The sequence below is a fragment of the Cyphomyrmex costatus genome, unplaced genomic scaffold (genome assembly GCF_001594065.2).
Source record: "Cyphomyrmex costatus isolate MS0001 unplaced genomic scaffold, Ccosl1.0 scaffold476, whole genome shotgun sequence".
Lineage (NCBI taxonomy): Eukaryota > Metazoa > Arthropoda > Insecta > Hymenoptera > Formicidae > Cyphomyrmex > Cyphomyrmex costatus.
The window spans coordinates 10,686-38,115 of NW_017279030.1; the positions used below are offsets into that span (position 1 = coordinate 10,686).

The following is a 27,430-nucleotide window of genomic DNA, read 5'->3' on the forward strand; positions in this document are numbered from 1 at the left end:
AGCAACCAAAGTGTAATCATTCAATCGGGTAATTATAATAATTAAATAAAGGGTTAAATGTAATCAGTGGTAATAACCACTCGAAATTGTAAAGTGTAATAATAAATAAAAAGGGGTTATTTTAATAAAAGTGTGGTGCAGTGAGTGTTTGTTCTACGACCTTGACCACTTTCCTCGTTTTCCTCGTGGGTTCCAACCCTTTGAGCGGATCGAATCCCAAAATAATATCTTGTTGCACCGAGAGGTACAACAGTAGTAATAGAGTAAGATCGTAAGAAGATGACCTTGCCGGTGATTTTCATGGTGATATTCGTGTTCAGCGCACCAAAAAACGTTAGAATACCAAGCGCCATAAAAATCGGAGGTATCAGGTTTTCGGAAGTTTATCCAAAATTCGAAACACGAAGTTACATTTCGATGATAAAATAGGAAAAAAGAAAAAAATGGAATATGACAAAGAAGAGAGAAAAGAAAAGATGGAATATGCAATCTGTTGTAAAGTGCAGGCTATATATTTTACTATATTTTTTTATTTTTGTCACATGTTCTTCGCTATGACCAGCAGCAAGAAGTGCCTCTATCAATTGTTTTTTAAGCACAGAGTTCGATGGAATTATCTATTCAATACCAGTCACATTAATAGATTAACATTGATTTTACAGTCTAAAATTGATATATGAAGAACAGTTTAATATCTAATAATGTTTAACAATTTTACTTTCAAATACAAATAAAGAAATAACTTACCTAAAAGATTGTAACTGATTCTTATTTTCTTTTTTCTCTTTTTTATATGTTGATGAATTGCACCCGTGCGGCCGTGTACGCAACAATATTTAACCATTGTAATAAAATACAAATTTCTTTCCTTTCCTCGATTGAACTGGTAAACTTTTAAGATTTATACTATAGAGGTGCATCCAGAAGCACGACCGCTCACTAAGCGCTCAATGAGCTTCTTTATCTGATTGGCATATTCCATTAGATCTAAAAATATAAACCAAACAAGTACAAGAGCTCAATGAGCGCTCAATGAGCGGTCGTGTTTCTGGATGCACCCTATATACGTAAGTTATCGATGTATCATTGAAGTACCAGGATTCGCTGTTTTACCATCAAAAAGTGATTTCGTGTTTCGGATTTTTGCCATTTAGCCCCCGGGGGCACGCGTGATGTTACAGCGTAAAAAGTCAACTAGCAGTCTATGATTATATAGTCAAAGATCAGTACTTATCAGGCAGCGAGGTTATATGTAACGTAAGTTATAGCAGCATTTAAATATAAATATGAGACCAATAAATGCAATAACGCGAATATAATTGTGTAAGGTCGTCAGGAATGACCGTTGTGTCAGGATGGTTGAAGGCAGGGGATATAGTGAGAATCGGTAAGGATAGGCAACTCAGATAACTCTGGAATAATAGAGGAAGGTCAAGCAAATAGTCAAGTTCACAGTTAAGCACTTTACTGTAGTGCACAGTAGGTTAGGCCTGTCGCGTAGTCGACAGGTCAAAGCAGTACAAAGTCCAAACAAAGAGTGTCCCGGCTCGCGCGGGAAGCAAACACGAACAACGACCCGAGAAGGGGGTCGGCCAATCGGTGACCACGAAGGGGACGCCGATCACTCGGGCCAATAGGCGCGAGGAAGGAATGCGTGCGCATCATCAGAGAGAGGCGCCGCGGACGAAGCGACAATTTAAACAAGGCGGAAAATATAAAGTAAAAGCTTGTCGCTTACAGTTCGGCCATTCGACCTCTGGTATTCGTCCCGAATACTTTTCCGGAACGAGTTTATATAACAAAGAAATAAACAAACGTATATAATAAACAGAACGCATAACAATGTTAAAGAAGTTATGAAACGCAACAACTTATAACTAATAAACTTATAATTTTAGAAACGCTTACAAATTATTACATTTTTCCTAAACATAAGCATAGTTAAATACAGTTATATAAATTTGAACATAAGTATATAGTTATAATATGAATATAAAGATTAAGAGTTGGGTACACTATAAATATAAATTAAGGTGTTACTGTCTTGATCCACGGCTTAATTCTATCCGGGGATAAAATGGAATTGTAGGGGCGTGACGTGATGTTGAAACCGGGTATATCGGTCACGACATATCTATTTTTATTTAGCACTTTGGCTATTTGGTAAGGTCCCTTGTATACAGGTTTGAATTTACGGCTATCGCCAGGTTTAACGGTAGCATCACGAATTAAAACGTAATCACCGGTTTTATAACGAGTGGGCTTTCGATGTTTACGATCATAGTATGTTTTGTTATATTCCTTCAATTCGTTAGTAGTTTGAATCGCTAATTCGCGCCTAGCCTCTCGTTCTTGATCAAAATATGATTCAGATTTAGCCAATTTTTCTAAGAAATGCACAAGTTTGGCGTCAGCATGATTGCGTTGATCATACCCAAGCAACAGTTTCGACGGCGTACTTTTGATCGAAGAGTGATACGTATTATTTATTACGTACTGTATTACTGAAAGCTGAGCTGGCCAAGAAGATAATTCTTTTACGACTTTTTTAAAAGAAGATTTTATGAATCTGTTAACGCGCTCCATTAGACCGTTAGCCCAGGGTGCGGCAACTGCAATTTTGTGATGTTTGACGTTACGTGAGTTTAAGAATCGAGTGAATTCTTCCGACGTGAACGCTGTTCCTCGATCCGAGATTAATTCATCTGGATTACCGAAAACATTGAACAATGGAATTAGATGTTTAATCACTTCACGTGAAGATGTAGTTCTAACCGGAAACATCCATGTAAAACGCGTACACGCGTCAATTAAAGTAAAGACGTGTCTGGAACGATCGGAAGCTCGTGGAAGAGGTCCCAGATGATCGATGTGTACGATACGAAATGGTGTATCTGCCGTGGGAGTAATTTGCAATTCTCCTTCTTTGACGTTCGCGGAACTATTAGCGACTAGGCACTCGGAGCAGTTGTCCACGTAGTCATTGATTTTTTTCTTCATTGACGGAAACCAATAGTTCGCTTTAATTCCTAACAAAGTTTTTTCTTTTCCACAGTGCGCGGACTGATCATGGTAAATGTTTAAGAGCTTATAAATCATTTTATCAGGTACAACAAATTTGGGAAAATCGGCATCTTGTCGAAAAACTAAACCATCTAATAAACAATATTTATCCTGATCCGAGTGCTCTAGTCTTTCAGCAATAGCACGGAGTTGAGGATCTGCCAACTGTCGATACTGTAGTTCTTTTTCCAGCGGCACAGGATCTATAGATGCAACATTTACACGACTAAGTGCGTCAACGTGAGACATTTTCTGTCCACTTCGATGTTCGACTTGAAAATTATAACCTTGCATGCGCAATATCCATCTGTTTATTCTAGGATTAATCGTAGCTTTTTTCAGAGCGTAAGCCACAGCGTTGCAATCCGTTACGACTTTAAAATTAAGTCCATATAAATATATGTGGAATCTTTCGATTGCCCTAACAATCGCTAGTGTCTCTAATTCAAACGAGTGGTATCGCTTTTCTGCGTCATTCGTAGTTTGACTGAAAAATGCTATAGGAGCAAATTTGCCAGAGTCTTGTTTTTGTAAAAGCACTGCACCCAGTGCGGTTGAGCTGGCATCTGTGTGCAATTCGGTTTCCCGAGTAGGTTGATAAAATCTTAAAACAGGATATGAGACTATGGCAGCCTTCAGGGAGTCAAATGCCTCTTTACAATTACTGTCGAAATGAAATCTGATATCTTTGCGTAAGAGATTGGTCAACGGTTTGGCTTTCGCTGCATAATCCTTCACGAACCTGCGGAAATAATTAAATAAACCAAGAGCTCGCTGTAATTCCACAACGGTAGTGGGATAAGGATAATTTCTTACAGCTAACGTGTGCTTATCACTTAATGTTACTTTATCAAAAGAGATTGAGTATCCTAAGTACTCTATAGATTTTTTGAGAAATTGGCATTTATTGAAATTAACGGTAAAGTCGTATTGCTTAAGCAGTAATAAAACCTTTTTTGTTGTTCTTAAATTTTCTTCCACAGTGACGGTGGGTATTAAGATGTCGTCCATATAAACGATGACTTCATCTGACCGAATAAGAGGCTGTAAAATATGGTTCAATCTCTTTTGAAATTCGGCCGGCGCTTCGCAATAACCGAAGGGTAACCGTACATATTCAAATTGTCCGTCCGGAGTAGCGAACGCAAAATATTTGGTATGATCTGGATGGATAGTTATAAGATGGAATCCATCTTTCAAATCTATTAACGTGAACACCCGTTTATTTCCGAGTTTAGTTAAACAATCCTCAATTACCGGGAAAGTAAAATGCTGTTTTATAACGCGATCATTCAGCGGTCGCAAATCAACACAAAGCCTATGGCGTCCGTCTTTTTTACGCACTAATACAATACGAGCACAATAAGGTGAATCGCTCGGCTTTATTATATTTCGATTTAATAAGTCATCAGTAATCTCGCGTATTTTCAGGCGTTCAAAATGTGCGAATCGACGAGGGGCATATGCATAGACAGAACTGTCTTTCAAAGTAACCTTAACACAGTAATCGTCTCTGGCTTTTTGAACTGGTTCAATGCTAACCTTTTCTATGAGACTTGAAACTTTCGAATTAGTTTCAGAATCGAAATCAGTTTCTATGACTGTTTTACCTGTAGGTTCTCTGATGTCCTCGATGATCTCAGTTGAAGCTATTTCAGCGAAAAGCTTGATACGGTTAGAAGCTTCACTGTGTTTCGGATGATATAATACCGAAAGATTATTTTCTTGAACGAAATCGCAGCCTAAAACCAATTGGGTGGACCACTCTTCATTGTCAACCACTAATAAGTTAATTTGACATTCTGTAAAAGGAAGCTGAGATAATTTGATCGTAGAGCTGAGTGAACCAATTACTTCTATGTTAACTTTATTAAGAGCTTTAAATTTATTTAATGAAGAACGATCGAGTTCAAAGTTTTGACCGAAAATCGTTTTAAAAGTAGAATAAATAATAAAAGAAACCGGGCTGCCAGTGTCGACTAATGCATCAAGACTACAAGGCGAACCATTGATATTAGTTACTTCTATAACGGGGTGACGTAAGTCCAACATCCTGGATTCGTCGACTTCATCGGAGACGATCGAAGTTACCTCGCTGTTAGATGTTTGGCTGACACAGCCGACTTGAGTTGAATCCTTTGTGAGCTCTAATGCGGTGGAATTCTGTTTCGATGAACTCGAACCGGTAGAAGGTGGCGTTTGATCCTTCTTCTTCAATTTCGGACAATCAGACCTTGAATGTCCTTTTGTCTTGCAATAAACACACCATAGGGTCGAAGTGTTTCCTGCTGGTGGACTCGACTTGGAAGGCGACGAAGGGGTTTCCTTCTTTTCCTTTCGAACCGGCGGTGGAGACGTTTTAGCCGGACCGACGATACAAGTAGCCACTACCTTTGACATTTTCTCGAGAAACTCATTCAACGAAGTAGCATCTAATACAGCGGCCATACCTCTCAGAGAGAGACTGTTAATTCCATTAATCAACAGTTGTATTTGATCTTGTTCTGGCAGGCGCATGGCATGCATCAATTTCATTTTCTGCAGCGCATAGTCCTGGAAAGTTTCCTTTGGATAATTCCAGCGTCGTGCTTCCACTTTTTGCATCGCCACATGGAATGGAATGTATCTCTTGAAGCGTTTAGTGATAGCTTCTTTAAAAATGCACCAGGATTGATTGATCAGACCATTATCCATATCCAGCCAATCCCTAGCGTTCTTGATTAATTTACTAGATGCAGCGAGGAGGATGACTCCCTCGGATACTGCATGAATGCGGGCAACACACTCAACTTTTTCTACCCACATTTCCACTTCTTCATCCTGAGTACCACCAAACGACGGTAATTGCGCGGCCAATAATTTAACTGATTGAGCCGTTGACGCAAGATTCATCGTAGAAGCGCTTGTGGACGCGGATGAAACCGAATCGTGTACAGGTGAATGAGAGCTAGGATGTGGAGATCTAACCTGCTCACTAAGCTGTTGTATAAACTTTCTTTGTTCTCGCATCTCTTGAGAGAAAGTTTGCAGCATTTGCTGGAAAGCAGAGATGGGCACCATATCTTGCTGAGCTGTCGGTTCTGCACTTCCGACATGCGAATTCGTAGAGCTGCTGCGTGCAGCGCCAGATAAAATTTCAGAGTCCCCGAGACTGGAGAAGTCTCTTCTTTCGAGATACGTGAGCAGTGCGTCTATGCATTCCGCACGAGTATCATGTATCGTAAGATTATAAAGGGTGAGCTTTCTCTTAAGCTCGTCTAGAGAATCGGCTTCAAGCTGTTCCCTATTAAACTGCGGGCGTTCCATGGCTACTTGAATGTCACTAGGAAAACACAAACGATGCTGGCGAAATCTCCTCGAAGAACAGCTCGTAGAAATGCGTTTAGCGACTGTACGTGCACAAGCAAGATGGCTGCTCGTAACGCTATAACCGAAGCAAGATGGACACTCGCGGTAAAATCGACGATGAACGCCACTAATGATGCGACGTAAGAAACGCGATGTAAAGAATGCGACGTATGAAACGCGACGTGTGAAAAACGACGTATGAAAACTGCTGCGGGACGCGAAAGCAGAATACGACGGATGCCGCGTGGCTATTAGCACTCTTGCGCTTTCGCGGAAGAACCACGCGCGAATCACAACACACGCGTTATATACGGACACTCAAATGTACTGCACTGTGTAGCGAACACGATGCGACTATTGTCTTTGATGCTTAGAAGACCGTAAGAGAGAAGCCGTTCGCGAACCAATTCCGTAGGATAGATCTTGATATAACTTGGTTAATCCCACTTCTGAAATACGCTGTAAGGTCGTCAGGAATGACCGTTGTGTCAGGATGGTTGAAGGCAGGGGATATAGTGAGAATCGGTAAGGATAGGCAACTCAGATAACTCTGGAATAATAGAGGAAGGTCAAGCAAATAGTCAAGTTCACAGTTAAGCACTTTACTGTAGTGCACAGTAGGTTAGGCCTGTCGCGTAGTCGACAGGTCAAAGCAGTACAAAGTCCAAACAAAGAGTGTCCCGGCTCGCGCGGGAAGCAAACACGAACAACGACCCGAGAAGGGGGTCGGCCAATCGGTGACCACGAAGGGGACGCCGATCACTCGGGCCAATAGGCGCGAGGAAGGAATGCGTGCGCATCATCGGAGAGAGGCGCCGCGGACGAAGCGACAATTTAAACAAGGCGGAAAATATAAAGTAAAAGCTTGTCGCTTACAATTGTTACTTATGTTCTATGCGGGTAATGCATATTTATTAAATGTTATGATGTATTTGAAAAAGAAAATTCAAAGGCGTCGTTGGTGGGTGCATCCCTTCTACCGCGAACGTACATAAGTACGAGAGTTTAAAAAAAACATTTATGAAATAAAAAAATATAATAATATACCATGAAAAGTTTTTTAAACTGATAAGAATAACACCGGATCAATTTGACGAACTCCTAGAAATGATCTTTTTGTTTGCAAAAGAACAGTTATCGAAAATATCTTACGCCTCAATTTCGTCTAGCTTTCACAATTTGGTACGTATTTATTAAGAGTACTATAACTCTTTGCATATTAATATAATTATTAGAAACTTGAAAGAGAATATTAATTTTGTTTTCATGTGAAGATGATATAGCTTTCTGGCACCAGAAAACACATTGCCACATCTTTGTTAATACTGGAAATTAGGAAAATCAACTAGGTATACCATCATCAAAGAAACATGTGAGATCATTTGGAAGACACTAAAGTCTACATATTTTGCTATACCAAATGAGGAACAGTAGAAATTCATTGCAAATAAATATGCCGAGCAATGGAACTTTCCTCACTGTTTGGGCAAACATATTCGGATTCAGTGCACTCCAGAAAGTGGTTCTAATTTGTTTAATTATAAACAGTATCATAGTATAGTTCTGATAGCTATTTGCATTGCAAATTATTGTTTTACTTGGATAGACATAGGAAGCTATAGTATATTAAATCACCCTAATTGTGCACTTATTTTAAATCAAATTTATCAAATGGTGTAGATTTTTCATTGCAATATTGTTTTAGGTTCACGTGACAGCAGTATTTTTACTACTAGTGTCTTTGTCAAAGCATTACGGAGAAGTATTCTAAATTTACCTCTAACGTCTCGTGTGGCAAGATGGAATAAAAAATGGCCATACTTTTTTATTGTGGACAAAGCGTTTCCACTTCGAACAAATCTCTTGCAACCATACTCAAGAGAAAATAATTTAGGAAAAAGAAAACAAATTTTTAATTATAGAGATTGTCCAGACCGAGGAACACTATTGAAAATGCTTTTGGCATATTGGTATCAAGGTAAATAAGTCTTTTGACAAATTTAGTTTAAGTAATCTTCATTCAATACTACATTTATGTATGTAAAATCAAAATATTTGTCAAGATGGAGAGTGTTACAAACATGCTTAAGCATGAAGTTAAAAACAGTAGAAAGTATTGTCCTTTCTATATCTTCACAATTTTATCATGAAACGTGAAGAACACATAGCTGAATTCAAACAGTATTGTCCTCTTTTCAACATTGATCAATACGATGAAGACAATAACATTATATTAGGAAAATGGTGCATTGATATGATGCCTCAAAATGTACAGCCATTACATAGAATAGAAGTAAATAGAGCAGCTACAGATGAGCAATTGAATTGAGAAATAATATCGCTGAATATTTTTTAAGTAATTGTAGGTCAAATTCCCTGGCAGTGGGCTATAATAAATCGGAAAATATTGATAATTGTAGCTAAAAGGAACTAAAAAAATGAACAACATATGTAAAATAAGTACAATGTAACAAAAATAAATTGTATTTTTTATTCTTTTTATAATTTTTTGACATCCATTCCACTATTATTAAATTTGGATAGATATCCCTGCTTAAAATTTTCTATAGAAAACTATTAAGAAAATTCTATAGTTTTTAATGAGCGTTTTGAATCGGTAAATCCCAATCCGCAATAGTTTTCTATTATTATACTCATAGAATCTTATTGATAACTGTAGAGCTTCTATAGTCGCTCTCGTGCGCTACTATAGAAACTATTAAAAACTATAAATACCTATACAAACTCTATATGTTCCTATAGTTTTTATAGAAAATTTTAAGCAGGGATAGGAAGCTATGGTATATTAAATCACCCTAATTGTGTATTTATTTTAAATCAAATTTATCATGGTGTAGATTTTTTATTGCAATATTGTTTTAGATTCACGTGACAGCAGTATTTTTACTACTAGTGTCTTTGTCGAAGCATTACGGAGAGGTACTCTAAATTTACCTCTACCGTCTCGTGTGGCAGGATGGAATAAAAAATAGCTATACTTTTTTATTGCGGACAAAGCGTTTCCACTTCGAATAAATCTCTTGCGACCATATTCAAGAAAAAATAATTTAGGGAGAAGAGAAAAAAATTTTAATTATAGATTGTGACACGTCGATAAAATTGCATCGTCGAAGGTGAAGGCCGCAGCAGACACTTTTACATGACGCATAAGAGAATCAACCAATCAAAATGCTTCTCTTCCGTGAAGTAGGAGAAAAAGAAGGACTCAGATTGGTTGATTCTCTTATGCACTGTGCATTATACGTTATGCAAGAGTCTGTGCTGCGGCCTACAAATGACACAAATTATGCACGAATGTAAAGAAAAAGTTTTTTTCGACGTTGTGTGAAATTTATCAAGAACGTGATATGTAGTTCCCACAGCTCGAAAATGGATATTGATGCCGCTGATAGTGTATGTGGATTAAAAGCATTACAGGATATTGATCATAAAACTTTCTCCTTAGAATGGAAAGGAAAAAGTGAAAATTTTTATCATTAAAGTTAATAGAAAAATTTTTCACTTTTCATTTTTCATCCTAGGGAAAAAGTTTCATGATCGATATTCAGGAAAAAGATCGGGCTGGCTGCTTCCAGGTTTCTCTTTGATAAAACTAAGGGTACATTTCCACTGAGCGTGTCATGCGTCGCGTTGTGAACATAGAGATATAAGAACATAGAGATATATTCTTATATCTCTATGGTTGTGAAAGAGAAGTTTTTATATATATATATATATAAATTTTCTTGATTTCTCTCATTGTTTTTAAAGCACAAGGTAAGTCTTTAGACGCCACGCAGGAAATGCTGACTCTCGGACTATGTAACGTGGTTGGTTCGTTCTTTCAGTCGATGCCTGTTACAGGATCTTTCTCGAGAAGTGCAGTGAATAACGCTTCTGGTGTTAAGACACCTTTAGGTGGCTTCTACACAGGTTAATTATTAACAATTAGACTAAAATAAATTAAGAATTATTAGTATAAAGAGAATAACACATAAATTTCTTCAAATAAAGAAAAAGGAAAAATATTAATAAAAATAATAAATAATTTCAGGTCTTCTAGTCATACTTGCGCTAAGTTTCTTGATACCATATTTTTATTACATCCCGAGGGCAACACTGAGCGCTGTTATAATTAGCGCGGTGATATTTATGGTAGAAATTGATATAATACTTCCAATTTGGAAGTGTAATAGTGAGTGAATAATTAATCTAGAACAGTGTCTACAGCCGGTATTCATAGTCAGTTCTTATTTAAAGACTGTCTTAAGGGTAGTCTTAAGACGCGAATGCAGCCTTTTGATTGGTTCGTGACATCTTAAGACTGTACTTAATCCTTACTCGAGTTATTTACCTAATTTCAGCTTGGTGCATTTTGAAGTTTTTTTTTTAAAGAATTGCAGTTCACATTTAAAAAGTATATTTTTTTGTAAATTTTAATATTTTGCATCATCTTTAAAAGAAACGTATCATTGCGATTTGCGGAACTTGAATAAACTACATGTTCACGAACTTTTGGTCTTTTTTCAAAGAATTCTGACTCAACGAGTAAAACTGAAAATTTTCAAAAAATCATAACTTTGGAACAAAAAATCGCAGCGACTTTTCTCAAAATGGAATTTACAGGTCTTGACCTGTAGTATTTATACAAAATTATGGTAATAGCGAGAAAAATTTTTTGCACTTGCTGTCAGAGATAAAATTTGGAAGAAAAGAGTCGCAAAATTCAACATTTTGAAAATACATCTAAGAGACTATAATGTCTGATATAAAACTGAATCCACCAATTGAAAGCTTTATTCCTGTACTATAAAAGATATCGTACTGGTTTTCTCAATATCTCAAAGAATTCGCTGATATGACACATTATTTGACGCGTTCGAAAATTCGGAGCGTTCACGAACTTTTGGCCGGTAGTGTAAGTGTTAAATGATAAGAAATTTACCAATCACAATCAAATGTGAGAAAAATAATCGACTGTGAGTTGTCAATTTCTTATGACTTAATACTTAAAACTTAGGTAATGGCTTATTGTAGAAGGCCTATAAGAATTTTCCGCTGCGCCAAATACATTTTTTTTATTTCACAATTGTACAAGACAATTCTGCATCACTTTGACAATTATCGTAACCGATCATAATCACTGACTATAGGCGTTCAAAAATCTGCTTTGTCAGAATTTTTTGCGTTCCAAAAACCATTGAATTAAAAAGTATTACAACCTTTTAGGCCGGTATTCATAGTCAGTTCTTATTTGAAGACTGTCTTAAGTTAATGTCTTAAGATGCTAAAGCGACCCTCTGATTGGTTCGTAACTCTTCAAGACTGAACTTAAAACGGTCTTGAATATAAGAACTGACTATGAATACCGGCCTTAGAAACAGACTGTATGTACATATCAGTAGAGGAGACAGGGTAGAGGGATTCTCTAACATCCTATTGACGATTGTCGCTATCGTTAATTATCAACTTTAATTGCTTGCACTACCAACTATAGCTGCGTTCGGCAATGCAAATCCGAGGCGTCGGAGTCCTCTTTTTCTATAGTGCACGTGACATATACTATAATATAAGAGCACTCCGACGCCTCAGATTTGCTATTACCGAACACAGCTTATGTCGATACAGCGTGATTCTGTAACTTAAGCGGGGAGCACAGACTTTTGCATAACGCATAAACCATATACATAAAGAATTTGATTGGTCCATTGACTCATGCATAAGAAAATGGGCCAATGAAATTTCTTATGCACATGCTTCATGCGTTATGCAAAAGTGTGTGTTGGGACTCTTAACCTTAACGATATTTTAGCCTGATCTACAATTGCGTAGTTGTAGTTGTAAGAATTGACCAATTACAGTTGAATATGAGGAGAATATCCAACTGTGATTGGAGGATTCTTACAACTACGTTTACGTAATTGTAGATCAGGGTTTATCGATGCAAAATTGTTACAGACGTATCGACAAAACTCAGTAGAGATTTGGTAAATTTGACAACGTTGTATTTTTTTTCTAGTAAAAATCTAATAATTTTCAGTAGTATTTACGAACACGAATGAAAATGGAAATAAATTGTGATATCTTTATTCAAAAAAGTTTATGGCTATGATTAAACTGTTTCCAACTTTCCAAGGATGCCTTCCAATAAGCGACACAGATGATACGATGTAACACAGTGTATCAAGTATACATCCTTGTTCGCCAATGTTAAACAAGAATGAGATAATCACTATATGTACTGTGTCGTTTGTTGGATGGTACTCCAAGGGCCATATCATAGTCCGTCGTCGACTTCAGGTTCCTAGCAATTTTAGGCCGCCTAGGCTAAGTACGCTTTGAACTGAACTTAAGGATCCATAGGTGTGTAATTTCAGTGTTGACTTGTGTCACGTCCGCGACAATTTTTATTTTGTCCAGAAATAAATCATAGAATAAATCATAAAATATTCCCTGAGCCATACACGCGAGGCACCAAATCGCCTAAGCCGCACCTGACACCTTCCTCACCACTAGAGCACAGTATATACAGTTAAGTCAGTATCGCAAAATTACTAAAGAAAAGTACTAAAAATAGCGTCGATTGCAGACGAAATATGAAATCCATCAATCGTCTATTAGTCAGCCATTTTTAGTACCAATGAATAATTGGCTGACAGTCAGCGAATCAGAATGCGGCACACCGGTTGCGCTTCTCTGATATCTAGGACTCTACTCACCACCAGCGCCTAGCGATAACAAGGCAAGGAAGCCTTGATACCACCCTAAGGAGTCTCCGCGTGCAAGCGCGCAAGTGCTCAGAGAGTCTGAGGTGCCAGCACATGCGGCGTAACTTGCGTAAGCGTAATTTGCGCCGACCAATCATATCGTTTCACATGAACATCAATTTCTGCCTAGTTAAGGCGCGTCTACAATAGGGTTCGTAAGCTTAACATAAACGTAAACATAAGAAATCACTCCGCATTGTCTACAATAGCAGCCCATAAACGTAACGTAACATAATAAATCGTAAACTCGTATTTGAGTATTCTAACCTCTGTACTACATAAGTTTTTATACAATATATAGGAATTTCAGAACTATATAATATAATGGATATTTATCGAGTTAAAAAAATTAGTCTTGTAACTATTCAACTAGCTACTATTGTTATGCAGTTATTATAAAGAAAAAAGAAAAAGACTGCTAAACGAAAATATTGGGTTCGACCACTATTATTGCAGCGAAAACATAATGGTCATTTTCATATTCTTTTTCAATTTATTAAAAACCATGATGATGAGCAATTTTTCAAATTTACTTGAATGACTGTTTCACAATTTGAAAGACTACTTGAATTAGTACAAGAGCCTCTGACAAAAAAAAAGTCTTCGTGAGCCTCTCTCGCCGGCACATCGATTATGTATTACTTTATAGTAAGTATGTTTTGTAATATTTTTAATAATTTGTTATGTTTCTTGAACTATATTATAATACGAATATTTTATTTTATATAGTTATGTAGCTCATGGTTGCTCTATGCAAACTATTGCATGGAACTTTTATAAGCCGGAGTCAAAGCCGTAAAAGTTCAAATAAACCAACTTTTACGTTTAAGCGGGGAGCACAGACTTTTGCATAACGCATAAACCATATACATAAAGAATTTGATTGGTCCATTGACTCATGCATAAGAAAATGAGCCAATGAAATTCCTTATGCACATGCTTTATGCGTTATGCAAAAGTCTGTGCTCCCCGCTTTACACGCTTATGTTAAGCTTACAGACCCTATTGTAGACGCGCCTTTACTTTATTGACTTTATGCTATTGATTTTACGCCACTTTATGCCTATGGCCTGGTTTACATCGTGCACTTGATACGCGTATCAGATACTATATTCGTATCAAATTCGTACTATAAACATTTAGTACGCACGATGTAAACGCCGTCGGATTATTTTGGTACGAGCGTATCAAGCAGGAGTATCGTACTAAACTGATACGCGTATCAAATGATACAAATGGCGATGTAAACGCATGAAACACATAGGTGCATCCAGAAGCACGACCGCTCACTAAGCGCTCAATGAGCTTTTTTATCTGATTGGCATATTCTATTAGATCTAAATATATAAACCAAACAGGTACAAGAGCTCACTGAGCGCTCAATGAGCGGTCATGCTTCTGGATGCACCCATTTAATACGCATACCAATTCTTTCATGATGTAAACCAGGTCTATGATAGAGCTGGTAGATTACTATATAAGTTCGTTAAAAAGTTTCAATAGAATCTCTCGTAAAGGCCAAAAAACATCCAAAAATGGATAAGAATCAAATCAGAGTAAATTAAGAACTTAATAATGAATTTATTATATAAAATTATGCGTTATGTCATATTCAATTCATTTTTTACAAAATTGTAAGGTTATCGTTGTATAATAGAATGTTGCATGTAAAATATTTGCTTTCTCTTTCTCAAACGACTATAATGTATATATTTAGCTCATTTTAAATGCATTTTAAGTGTTAATTAACTTTTTACATGCTTTCAAAAATGCCTTTTTCATTTTAACATATTATAATATATCCACATTGCATGCTTGGACCCTTTCAGCACAAATGTGGATATTATGGATATGGCTCTTCAAATTTACCATAAATTTTTTGCATGAATTCTTTAAGCATTATGTGGAGGATGAAGATCGCATTTTTGTTGATGAAAATTATGTTGTGACAATATGTATGTGCTTCTGCATTTTTTAATTCTTTACACATATTTTAGTATATGTCATAACAATTAAATATACTTTATCTTTATCATTTGTTTAATAATTTGTTTAATAGACAAAACTAAGACTACGGAACATCCTATACAAAAAGATTTAGATGAACTTTTGATTAGAACGGTGAAAAAAAGGAGAGCACTCTATGACTATAGTATACCTGCCCTTGGAAGAAGTAATTTATGTAAAAATGCTTTATGAATAGAAATTTCCAACATTCTAGAAGGTATTATATCTGTATCAATATATTTGTGAACACACACTCTCTCACACATACAATAGATATTTTATACATTATGAATCAATCATGAAAACTCGTTAGGAGCTCTTACATCAGAGATGGCTAAGACTCGCTGGAAATACTTACGAGATAATTATATGAAAGCTCGTAAGAAGGTCTAAAGCTATATTCCCAGTGGATCGGCAGCTGAAGCCGCTAATATAAAAAAATCTAAATTCAGATTTTATGATCTCATGACATTTTTAAACGATGTTTTCGAAACACGAAAGTAAGTTATAGCATTATTCTAATTGGTTTTACAGGTTACATTAACATTTTATAGCTAAAATATTAAAAATATTGTATATATATAAATGAATATATTTATTCTAGGACAGTCAGTTGATTATCAGACAATGTTACTGAAAATGAAATATATAGAACATCTGAGCAACATGAGGATGATAATGGAACTCCATCTTTTGATTTCACTGATACTTCGATACCGACTACCATCCATGATTCTCTACCAATGTACAAACTCATTCCCACTCATGTACAAACTCCTACATCAACTCCGGTGGCCAAAAGTAAGTCATCATTTAATCTGTTGAAACATTTAATATAGCAACGATTAAATATAAAGTTTCTGAAAGTTAATTCTTTCAATAATCACTACACTGTTTTCCGAATATATTAATATATTTTCTCTATGAGTAGAGGTCAAAAAGTCAACAAACTTTTTTTCTAATTCGAAATGGAAACCTGCGATTAAGCGTACACAATAGAAAGTTGTCAATTACAATTTTTTATTCTAATAATATTTTTTTTGTTAGAGATATGATATTGTGTATTTACATAATAATGAATATTAGCATAATTCGATTTATTTATATATATATATATATATTCTTCATATAAATTATGTTTTAGAGCAAAAGAGCGATGCTTTTCAAAAAGCTTTAATAGAAACACTTAAAGAGCTAACAGTACAGATTACTGATCCACTAGATGGTTTTTTAATAAGATTAGGAGAAGGTATGCGGAGGCCTCCATACCATGACAGAGCTCGCCTGGAAATAGAATTTTTGACATTACTCGCTGAGAAAGAAAATTTGTGTAATAACAATGATCCAAGTACATATCTACCAACGCGTTATTAGCTGGGAACGTTTCATTTTCACTTAGGATAACATTATATTATAATATTATATAATAATAACATTACATTACATTTTAGTTTATAAAACTCTGACATATATTTCAGTTTGTGAAAAAATTTTTTTTTATAATTACTCTAATATTCTTAATATTTAACAAAATCGACTCATTTAAATCTTTCTTACCTGCAGCTTGAATTTTTTTTCAATGGAAAATTATTGAGCAAAACTTTTTCCCACTGCCAAGGTACTGCACAAGTATTTTCAAAGTATGATGCGAAATCATCTCGAATTTTAGAAGCATGTCTAGCGTGGACATTGATTCTACTAGAATTATTTATTTCTTGCATCGCATTACTTGGCATAGCTCCACTTTCATTAATAATAATACGTGTATAACGTCTTTTAGAGAGCGGCAACTTGTTTTCATTTTGAATAACAAAGTTGTGTAAGCATACATTGCTTGAATAATTTTAACTGCTGTAGAAACAGATGCAATTATCGATGATAAATTCGCCATTTTCCTGCCAAAATGCCGAATGCACTTTCTATCATTCTTCGTGCTCTACTAAGACGATAGTTAAATACCTTTATAAATAATAAATATTATACATAAATACATATATACAATTTCAATGCAGCCTTATTTTTGAATACCTTTATATATACAAATATTTCAAAAGCTTATTTTTGATATATGATATTTACTATATTGATAATACCTTTCTTTGACGGTTGTCTAGCCACTTCGTGGATACGGTCGCTTCATGTAAGGAGTCAAAGCGAATGCCTTATCCCCTACTAATACAAACGGTAATGCAGGCACAGAAGTTTCAATTGGTCTTGGTTGTGGTAAATTCATCTGATTTCTTTCAAATCGCTGACCGAAGAGTGAATGTGCAAAGATCCCGCCGTCACTCTGTCTGCCTTCCGCACCAATATCAAGTAATGTGAAACAATAATTAGCATTCACAACTTGCTAGTAAATTAATGCTATGACAACCCTTGTAATTAAAGAAAGTTGAGCCGCTGTGAGGAGGTGCCTGAGAAAGCAAGAAACAATTTTTTTCTCTCACGCATTACATATATAAATATTACCCTTATAAAAAAGTACTACTACTGTCACTGGTAGTGCTGTAGTATCACTACTGTACATACAGTAGTGTCACTATTGGTACGAATAGTAATACTGCTCGTGACTAGTAATATAGAAGTGCAGTATTAAATTCACATTAATGGCACTAGTAGTATCACTACTAGGATGAACAGTGACACTACTAGCACAATAGTGCAATCTGTAATAATGCATTTCCGCATTTACAAAAATGATTTTAATACAAATTTGAATAAAAGAATCGATTTTAATCAATTTTTAATAAAAAAGGAAATTATTATTTTAATTATTTCTTATTTTTAATCTTTTTTTTAAACCATTATTTTTTTTCGAATTTACTACTGCATTATTGCATTAGTAGTGACACTAATAGTACTTTTTTACGAGGGTAAATACATTATTTGTATAAATATTGATCCAGCAAGAAAGGAAAATTAATTCGACGTCAATTTGATTTCGACATTGTATTGATATTGATTTCATTTTCATTACTTATTGAGAACTTACTTGAATTTGTATATGTTTCCTGTCTATCGCACCTATGCAATGCGAAAAGTTCCATTTTTTCACAAAATCACTTGCGATTTTTATCCAATTCTCTTTGTTTATTTCAGGAAAAACTAAATTATGGAGAATATTCCATAATTCCTCACATGTTTCAGAAATGATTTTTGAGGCAGTATTAATTCCAATTCGAAAAGAATAAGCTATTGAAGTCATACTGTTTCCAGAAGCTAAATAACGTAGGCATATTAGAAGGCGAGTACGGACTGGTATTGGATCTCGAATGACATAACGTTTTTCAATACGTGGACCAACAATATGTAATAACTGGTCGAACATTTCTGAGGACATTCTACAATAATTGTAAAACATTTCATGATCGACTAATTGCATTTCTTTGACTAAATTGTTACAGGCACCCTGCGATAATCTTTGTTTATCTGTGAATATTGGGTGCATCCACATTCTATGATGAGCTTTTTCATCGTTTGATATACCATCAATATCCACACAACTTGCATAAACGCATGCATAAAAAAATTATCCAATCGCATTTCTCTTATACAAATGCACGAAATGTGATTAGATAGTTCCTTATGCATACGTTTATGCGGTTATGCGAGTTGTGTGGATATAACTTTAGTATACGTATTTCGCTCTTCTTCTTCTTCTACATTTGGGTGGCCCAGGTTCCGTTAAATACCGGATTATCGTGGCCAGTCGTACCAAAAAAGTTATATGTAAGAGTCAACGCACAGTCAAAGTCGGCAACACTTTCAAAAATTGATGATGCAATGCACGCGAGAATGGCGTTGCTCGACCGGTCTCCGGGCGCCTGCGTCTACGGCGTCGTCACGTCGCAATAACGCGCGTCATGAGAGCCCAGGTCGTCAAAAGGTGCAATGGACGAACTATCGAGACGAGCTCAACCGCGAACACGCATCTGTATAATATAATGCACAGTCAAAGTCGGCAACACTTTCAAAAATATACAAAGAAAAGCACCCGAACCGAAACGCGTCCGTAACGGTCGGATAAAGTGTCTAATGTTTTTATACGTATTTCGCAATTGTGAATAAAATAAAGTTAACGTGCGCTGTGAAGATTTTATCAGAATCGCTTACTTACATTTATGATGAAAATAACGACAGCATTTTAAAAGTTATTGCTGAACAAATTCTCGAAGATAACCAAATTCCCAGAGTAGAAGGTTATGTGGAACATATAATTCCATCGCTTAGTGCTATGCAATTCAAAGCTCACTTTCAGTATCTATTATTTGTTATTATACTTATTTTTATATGTTATTATATTCATATTTATTAACAATATATACATTTGTTTCTTATTAAAATGCTTTCTTCAACATTCGAATTTTTATTGGAAGAGATTGGACAAAAATTGATTCGTACTACCGAAGGCAATGAAATGATACCTGCAGAAAAACAATTATAGTTGCTTTCCATTTGTATCAAAACTCAGATAATTCTGACTTGTGACGTCATAACTCAGTTGAGTGCATGTTCCTTTTACATTTGGTAAGTGAGATTTAATTGAATTTTTAACTACAATCTGCACAAGCTCGAGACCGTGTGCTTTACTGAGTCTCGTAGACTCATTCGTAAAAGTGAGGTTACGAACTTATGTGTATGCAATGACTTTCTTACCAAAAAGAGCAAGTAAGGACAAAATGATAAAAGAATTATAATTAATGATAGCAAATAATCGGTAATTATTTGGAGTACAGGTTTCACCTTTGATTTCGGTGGGGTGTTGGGCTCATTTGACGCGTTTGTTGCGCGGAGGGAAAGAGTCTGGAAGAAATAACGTTAAGTCAGGAGCCAACGTTTTTCAGATTCTTTTGTTTCGTGCGATAGACATGTTGGGTGGACCTGGTATTTCGTCAGGATCAGGGATGGGGCCCATATTCTAAATAACAAAATGGTTAGAGAAAATTTCTCAGTTTAGCGCGTTCCTTTTACATACTGAACAATGACGTCATTATCTGAGTATGAAATACTCAGCTCATTTCAGACTCAAGTTTCACTTGAGTGTAAATGGAAAGCAATTATTATTAAGTTTATGGCGTTTTGCAATTCCATACACATATAGATCAGTTAAAAATATAAATATTATATAAGATATAATATAAAGAAGAAAATGTTGTATAGAAAAAAATAGAAAAATCAGAAATATGAAAGAAAGTTTTATACTTATATTTATATAATTAGAATAAAGTATAAGAAATGTAATGTATCACAACTTTCACAAAATAATGTCATTATTTTGTACAATACATACACTTGACCTTAAATTTTCTTATATACATTAGTGTTATTTCTTATGCACAAGAGCACTAATAAAAATGATATTATTGGTTATTATTTCTGATGTAAAACTTTTTTCCACATACTTTATGGTATATATTATATGTAATAAATCACATTTTACATATTATTGTACTTTTAGATCTATAATTGAGAGACGTTGGCAAGGCTACAGCTGAACTATGCATTGTGTTGCAAAAGTACTTTGTCAATTATTGCCAAGATATATAGTATAGCCAACAAATAATAAAATGTAAGATATTGTACGTGGATTTTCTTGTAAAAATGGTTTCCCTAATACAATTGGAGATGGTACACGTATAACTATTCCAGCACCTACAGAAAATGCAGAAGCATATATCAATCGAAAAGGTCATCATTCTATTCATCTGCAGGTAATACTTTAATAATGCTGTTATAATATCATTATTTATATAATTTATTTCAAAACGTTATACATATTGTATAACATATTGTGTACGCGTGTATATATGTGTAGACATTATAAATTCCCGTAATTATAACCAGAATATCTAAATCCATGTCTAATTTATTGTATTACGCTTATTATTAGTAATGAATATAGCCGCAAGCAGCATACGATATTTTTTTATTGTTGAATTGCTAACTAGATAAGCATCTTGCTATTGTATTGACTGCAGTGTCAGCATCGCAGCCAATGTAGTAGCAAGATGCTTATCTACATAGTTAGTAATAAAGTAGCAAAATACCAACTGAGCTAGCAATCTAGCAGGAAAAAAAGCTTTGTGTATTGCCGGCTTAAGTAATTTGTGATGCATTTTTTTGTGCAGGTGGTGTGCGACAATGCAATTCACGCATGTACCATATATGTGGGGAATGTAGGATCAGTTCATAATGCTCGTATTTTTCGCTTATCAGTTTTCCAAGATTATATAAATAATCCCAAGTTTCCCAATAATACCATTTAATTGGAGACGCTGCATATGAACTGCATAAACATCTTTTAGTTCCATATGTGGACAATGGACATCTCACAAAACGACAAAAGAATTACAATTATTGCCATTCTTCAACGAGAATGGTAATATAATAGAAAGGGCATTTGCTCTTTTAAAAGGACGCTGGAGAAGTTTCTTACAATTACTAGCAATCAATCGTATTAATTTTACACCATATCACATATTAGCGTGTTGTGTGCTTCATAACATTTGCTTATTGAAAAAAGACGAATTGAGATTACAAGATGTTTTTAATGTAGAAGAAGTAGAATTGCAAAGGGAAAGAATTAGATATAATGATAGAATAATTGCAGAAGCTAAGAGATTTAACATATGTAATAATTTAGATATGAGAAATGCTCAGAATGTTCAAAATGGATAAAGATATTTATGTATAATATATAATCGATAAAATAAGATATATTACAATCAAATAAAACTTTGTGCATAAATATATATTTAGCATACTTTAATACAAATTTATTACATACTTATTCAAACATAAAGTTTCTTATTCGAGCACATTTCTTATCCAAAACGAAAACAAAACGTATGTAGCATGTATTATTATACTTTTATCACATCGTTACTACTTTTCTTAAATAAACTTTTCAAAAGTAAAAATAAAATATATATTACATTTATATGACATTGTTATCATTTCTCTTAGTCGAAAATAAAAATATAATGTATACTATACCGTATTAATTTTTATCACATTATTATATTATTAAAAATAAAAATATCAGGAGACGCGTCTCCAGCCATGTTCATATTATCTTATTTCAAATAAAATAAAAATAGAATATATTTAGCATATATTGTAACATTTTATCACATTCTTATTCAAAACTAAAAACTTTTTAATTATCTTTAATTATTCAGAAGAGGTGTGCCTCCCCTCCAATTTTAAAAATTAGTCTCATTTGACGTATTTTTGCACAAAAAAGAATCTGAGAGAAAAAAATTGTTGCTCTGCCCTGCGAACCAAGATATTGAAGTTGATGCATTTTGTATACATATTTTTTTTAAAGCAACTATGTGTTTTCTTTACACCATTTGATTTATCTCATTATTCTGTTCACAAAAATATTAAGGTACGATAATCAAAAAGTCAACAGTTTACGAGTTATTTAACATTTTGTGTCAATATGTATCAAAATAAAGTGTAAAATATCTCGAAAACTATTGGTTTTTTGGTATCTCTACCTTAATACTTTTATATGCAAAATAATTAGAGGAATCACGTTATCTAAAAAAAATTACATAATTCCATTTAAAAAAGTGGAGATGACCTTCATATCTTTTTAGCGCCTCCACCAAAAAAACAATTATTGACATCACATTATGTGCCCCTCGAAACCAAGCAACTTTTGTTTGACACTTTTTCTTCTATTGTCAAAAACGAGTTATTCAGGTGACCTGTTTTAAATGCCCCTCCCTGTATTTAAATTAGACTTTAAGAACTCGTCGCTAGTATTTACAGCTACAGAAATTAAACGTTTTCGACGTAACTCAACACTATCCATTTTGAATTTGTACATTTGAAATTTGGTGGTCGTTCGAAAACCAACAGTTCTCTAAATTCCCCATTACCCCCACCAACGCATCCCTAAGTCACCTCACTTGCGCCGGCAGAGGACGTTTTCGAACGCAGCCATGGTGGTACATAGTTCCAGCTCGAAAATGGACGTTGGTGCCGCTAGTGTAAAGCTCATGGCACATAGAAAAACGTAAACGTAAGCGGCGGCTGCTACGTTCTCAACTGTGATTGGTCAATTCGCTTACTGATTACGTTTACGGCCTTACGTTTTTCTATGTACCATGGACTTGAGGCGAGAAACACACACTTTTGCATAACGCATAAAACATGTGCATAAGGAATTTCATTGGCCCATTTTCTTATGCATAAATCAATGAATCAATGGGCTCATTCAGCAGAAAAGAGCGCTACGAGAGCGCTCGCTGTTATTGGTGTATTCTTCTAGATCATCCAATCAGAATTTTAAATCTGGAAGAATATACCAATAACAGCGAGCGCTCTCGTAGCGCTTTTTTCTGCTGAATGCGCCCAATCAAATTCTTTATGTATATGGTTTATGCGTTATGCAAAAGTGTGTGTTTCTCGTCTAAAGCATTACAGGAAAAAGGCCGCCATGGCCGCTCTCAGGTTTCTCTCTGGTTATACCAAAGAGGTTATATAATCTCTTTGGATTATACTGTGTCGATTTATGTCTCCTAAAAGGAAAGCAGTCATAGATTCAGCGAAGAACTAAATGCAAGAATCAATCATATTAAAGAATCACTAAGCGCTTTAGCTATATCCACACAAACTTGCATAACCGCATAAACGTATGCATAAAAAAAATTATCCAATCATATTTTACATGCATCTCTATAAGGGAAATGCGATCGGATAATTTTCTTTATGCATGCGTTTATGCAGCTATGCAAGTTTGTGTGGATATAGCTTTAGGCCTATCGCACATGAAATGCATAACTGTGCATAAGCATAACATAAGGCCGCTGGACCAATGAGCATCATGTTAATCAATATGGCGTCTTTATGCTGGATGCTCATTGGTCCAGCGGCCTTATGTTATGCTTATGCACATTTATGCATTTCATGTGCGATAGGCCTAAGAAAATGAACCAATCAAATTCTTTATGTATATGGTTTATGCCAAGAAGACTAGAACCAGGAGAGTAAACTAGCGTGGTGGGGGTAGGTCAAAAAACGTCCGCGGTTATTCATTCAATGCGCAGTGGCATTGCACCATGAAGGAAGATATAAGGAGACTCCACTCGGTCTCGCCAGTCTACAAGACATGAACCCATTTTAGGTTTCGAGTTCCGAGTGAAATTCCTTATGCACATGCTTTATGCGTTATGCAAAAGTGTGTGTTGGGGCTCTTACGTTTTTCTATGTGTCATGGGCTTAAGGAATTTTATTTGCCCATTTTCTTATGCATTAGAGACCCTCTAATCAGAGTCGCGAAATAACGTCAATAAGGTTAGGTCGGCGATACCATTTTTCAGCAAAAACCGGAAGTAGCGATTAAATATAATACTATTGCACGTACGAGCACCATCGCAATTGCAATGAAAAGATTATGATTGTGATACATTAACACCTAATACATGTGAATCTAAATACAGTTATCAGAAAGAAATTACATTATTATATTTTTTATATTAATACTGTATTTCATAAAATTATGTTTTCTAAAATGACTGGTTGTTCTACACCAGACTGCAATAATTCTGTAAAAAAAGGGTTATATTATGAAAGTCTTTCTTTGTAATCCTGAAAAAAGAGCAAATTGGGCAGCGAATGTAGGTCGACTTAAATTTGATGCCATGACTATTTCCGGTTTTTACTGAAAAATGTCAGCACCAATCAAAATTGGAAACGTTATTTCGCGACTCTGATTAGAGGGTCTCTATTATGCATGAGTCAACAAACCAATCAAATTCTTTATGTATATGGTTTATGCGTTATGCAAAAGTGTGTTTCTCGCCTAAATTCTCGCCTTAAAGCGGGGAGCACAGACTTTTGCATAACGCATAAAGCATGTGCATAAGGAATTTCATTGGTCCATTTTCTTATGCATGAGTCAGTGGACCAATCAAATTCTTTATGTATATGGTTTATGCGTTATGCAAAAGTCTGTGCTCCCCGCTTTAGCCTACTGGACGCGATGGGCGATGCGCGACAAGCGATGTGCGATGATTTAATTTTTGTCCGTTCATACTGAATACGACAAGCGGCGAGCGACCAGCCGACCACAGCATCGATGATCGAAGTGAATTTGCAAACTTTGGTAATTTTCACACACAATCGACCCCCAGATCTAGGTCTGAGAAACCGTATGTATTAAATTGTAAAGTACATTCAGGGAGACGCTATTTCTGTCATTCTACCTACTTGTTTTATGTCTAATAAACAAAATAGAATAATAGAAATAGCGTTAATAGCATTTTTCCGAACACACCATAAAAATGTAGAAAATAACCTAAAATTGTTAACCTTAGATACATTTGTTATTTTAGTACGTTATGGAATCAGCATCAGCTATTAGTAGACATAATCGTTTTTTAACGCTGTTACGCCTGTATGCGAAAATAAGACATTTTGGTATGGATTATCACCAGAAACGTCTTTTTTTATCAATTATGGTATCTAAAACACCAGGCACAACGACGAAGTGATGAAAGCTACTTTGATTTATCGGTACGACGACGATGGTGGGTTCGTCCGATAAATCAGCGTCGGGGAATAATTAAGGAGATGATGAACATCTCATTAATGAGATGCGGTTTCTGGACATTGATTTACATTTCAAGTATTGCCGTATGACAGTCGACATCTTCGATAAATTATTTAGAATTGTTGGACCTTCTTTACAAAAAACAAACTAATTTTAGAGAACCTATTTGTCCTCGCACAAAGTTATACTTGACATTAAGGTAAGTTTATTAAAATGAACGCTAATAATTATTAAGAAATAATTATGTAAAATATTGATTTTTCAATTACATGCAGATACTTAGCCACAGGAGATAAAATGGCCTCTATTGCTTTCACATTTCGCATAGGACGTAGCACTGTTTCAACAATTATCGCTGACACATGTGAGTACTTATGGCAAGCGCTGAAAAATGAAATGTTTATACCGTCAGAAGATAATTGGAAGGAAATTACGAAAGAGTTCTATACACACTGGAACTTTCCACATTATAGGTGCTGTAGACGGGAAGCACGTTGTTGTGAAGGTAAATGTATTTGTAGATTTATATAAAAATAATATTAAATAGTTTATCTAAAATATTGATACTAACGTAAGTTTTATTAATATACATGTGATATGAGTTTAATAAATAAATATTTTAATTTTTATGCACCACCAAAATCGGGATCAACATTTTACAACTATAAAGGAAGTCACAGCATAAATTTAATGGCCGTGGCTTCAGCATTATATCGATTTCTTCTTGTCGACATTGGAGCTGAAGGTCGTCATAGTGGAGTATTCAAGAATTCTCTCATGGGACAACTATTTGCTGATTACAAACTTTATCTACCTCTACCTTCCCTGATAGTCGAGAACGGAGATCCAATGCCATATGTATTGGTAGCAGATGAGGCGTTTCAGCTGACCAATTATACAATGAGACCATATCCAGGAAAAATACTTACTTATGACCGAAGAATTTTTAATTATCGGTTAAGTCGAGCTCGGAGAGTTGTTGAAAATACCTTCGGTATAAAGGTACCTTTTCACGAGCTGCTCAAACTGGCCGTTCCAGCGACAAAAAAGTTCCAGTGATAAAAATTGACGAATAGCAAGCGTCATATTCGCTTGCTATTCGTCAATTTTTATCATGTGACCTTTTTTGTCGCTGGAACGGCCAGTTTGAGCAGCTCGTGAAAAGGTACCTTAATGGTGGCACGATGAAGAATTTTAGAAAGATAAATACGTTGTTACAAACTGCAGAAAAAATTGTTAAAGCTTGTGTGGTGCTGCATAATTTCTTAATGAATAAATTACTGTATTGCAGGCCAGGTTTTGCTGACTCGGTACAGACAGATGGAACAATAAATTCTGGTGAATGACGCTAAGAAATACGAGAAGGACTCCAGTTGATAAAAGGAAGAAGAAGTTGATAGTAGGAAGTAATACTCATTCTCGAAATGCAGCAATTGTGAGAGAGAGCTTCAAAAATTATTTTCTCGATATTGAAGCTGTTCCGTGGCAATAGGATCTGATACGTTAAAGAAACTTGTGTTTATTATATAACTTTGATTGTGTTATTATATAACTTGTGTTTATTATATATAATGTTTTTGTTATAACAAAATAAAGTTCAGTTATACAATATCTACTTCAGGGAATGGAAAGTTACTTTTTAAAAGTAACTAGTTACAGTTACTCGTTACCGAGTAAA

General features: G+C 35.1%; 2 protein-coding genes across 4 annotated transcripts; one reads left to right on the forward strand and one right to left on the reverse strand.

Moving 5' to 3' along the window:
- Positions 1-17,320: 17,320 nt before the first annotated feature.
- Positions 17,321-18,639, reverse strand: LOC108778097 (putative nuclease HARBI1). Its single transcript, XM_018545192.1, has 2 exons — positions 18,178-18,639; positions 17,321-17,599 (listed from the first exon to the last, which is right to left on the reverse strand). Exons 1-2 carry the CDS (start codon positions 18,637-18,639, stop codon positions 17,519-17,521), a joined length of 543 nt encoding a protein of 180 aa, XP_018400694.1. The 3' UTR covers positions 17,321-17,518.
- A 6,606-nt stretch (positions 18,640-25,245) lies between these two features.
- On the forward strand, positions 25,246-27,233 carry LOC108778099 (uncharacterized). Of its 3 annotated transcripts, XM_018545196.1 has the most exons (6): positions 25,282-25,351; positions 25,535-25,951; positions 26,028-26,116; positions 26,226-26,257; positions 26,423-26,754; positions 27,044-27,233. In XM_018545196.1, coding segments are annotated over exons 3-6 (381 nt in total). In that variant the 5' UTR covers positions 25,282-25,351; positions 25,535-25,951; positions 26,028-26,114; the 3' UTR covers positions 27,059-27,233. The 3 variants fall into 3 exon arrangements, with proteins under 3 accessions (XP_018400696.1, XP_018400698.1, XP_018400695.1); XM_018545194.1 differs by having other exon boundaries at positions 25,246-25,305; positions 26,028-26,257; XM_018545193.1 differs by having other exon boundaries at positions 26,028-26,257.
- The last annotated feature ends 197 nt before the right edge of the window (positions 27,234-27,430 follow it).

Coding starts and splice junctions, on each gene's coding strand:
- LOC108778097 (XM_018545192.1), bottom strand. CDS start 18,639: ATGTGGATGCACCCAATATTCACAGATAAACAAAGATTATCGCAGGGT. Junction 17,600..18,177: donor GGAAACATATACAAATTCAA/GTAAGTTCTCAA, acceptor TTGCTTTCTCAG/GCACCTCCTCACAGCGGCTC.
- LOC108778099 (XM_018545194.1), top strand. CDS start 26,050: ATGGCCTCTATTGCTTTCACATTTCGCATAGGACGTAGCACTGTTTCA. Junction 26,258..26,422: donor GGAAGCACGTTGTTGTGAAG/GTAAATGTATTT, acceptor ACAACTATAAAG/GAAGTCACAGCATAAATTTA.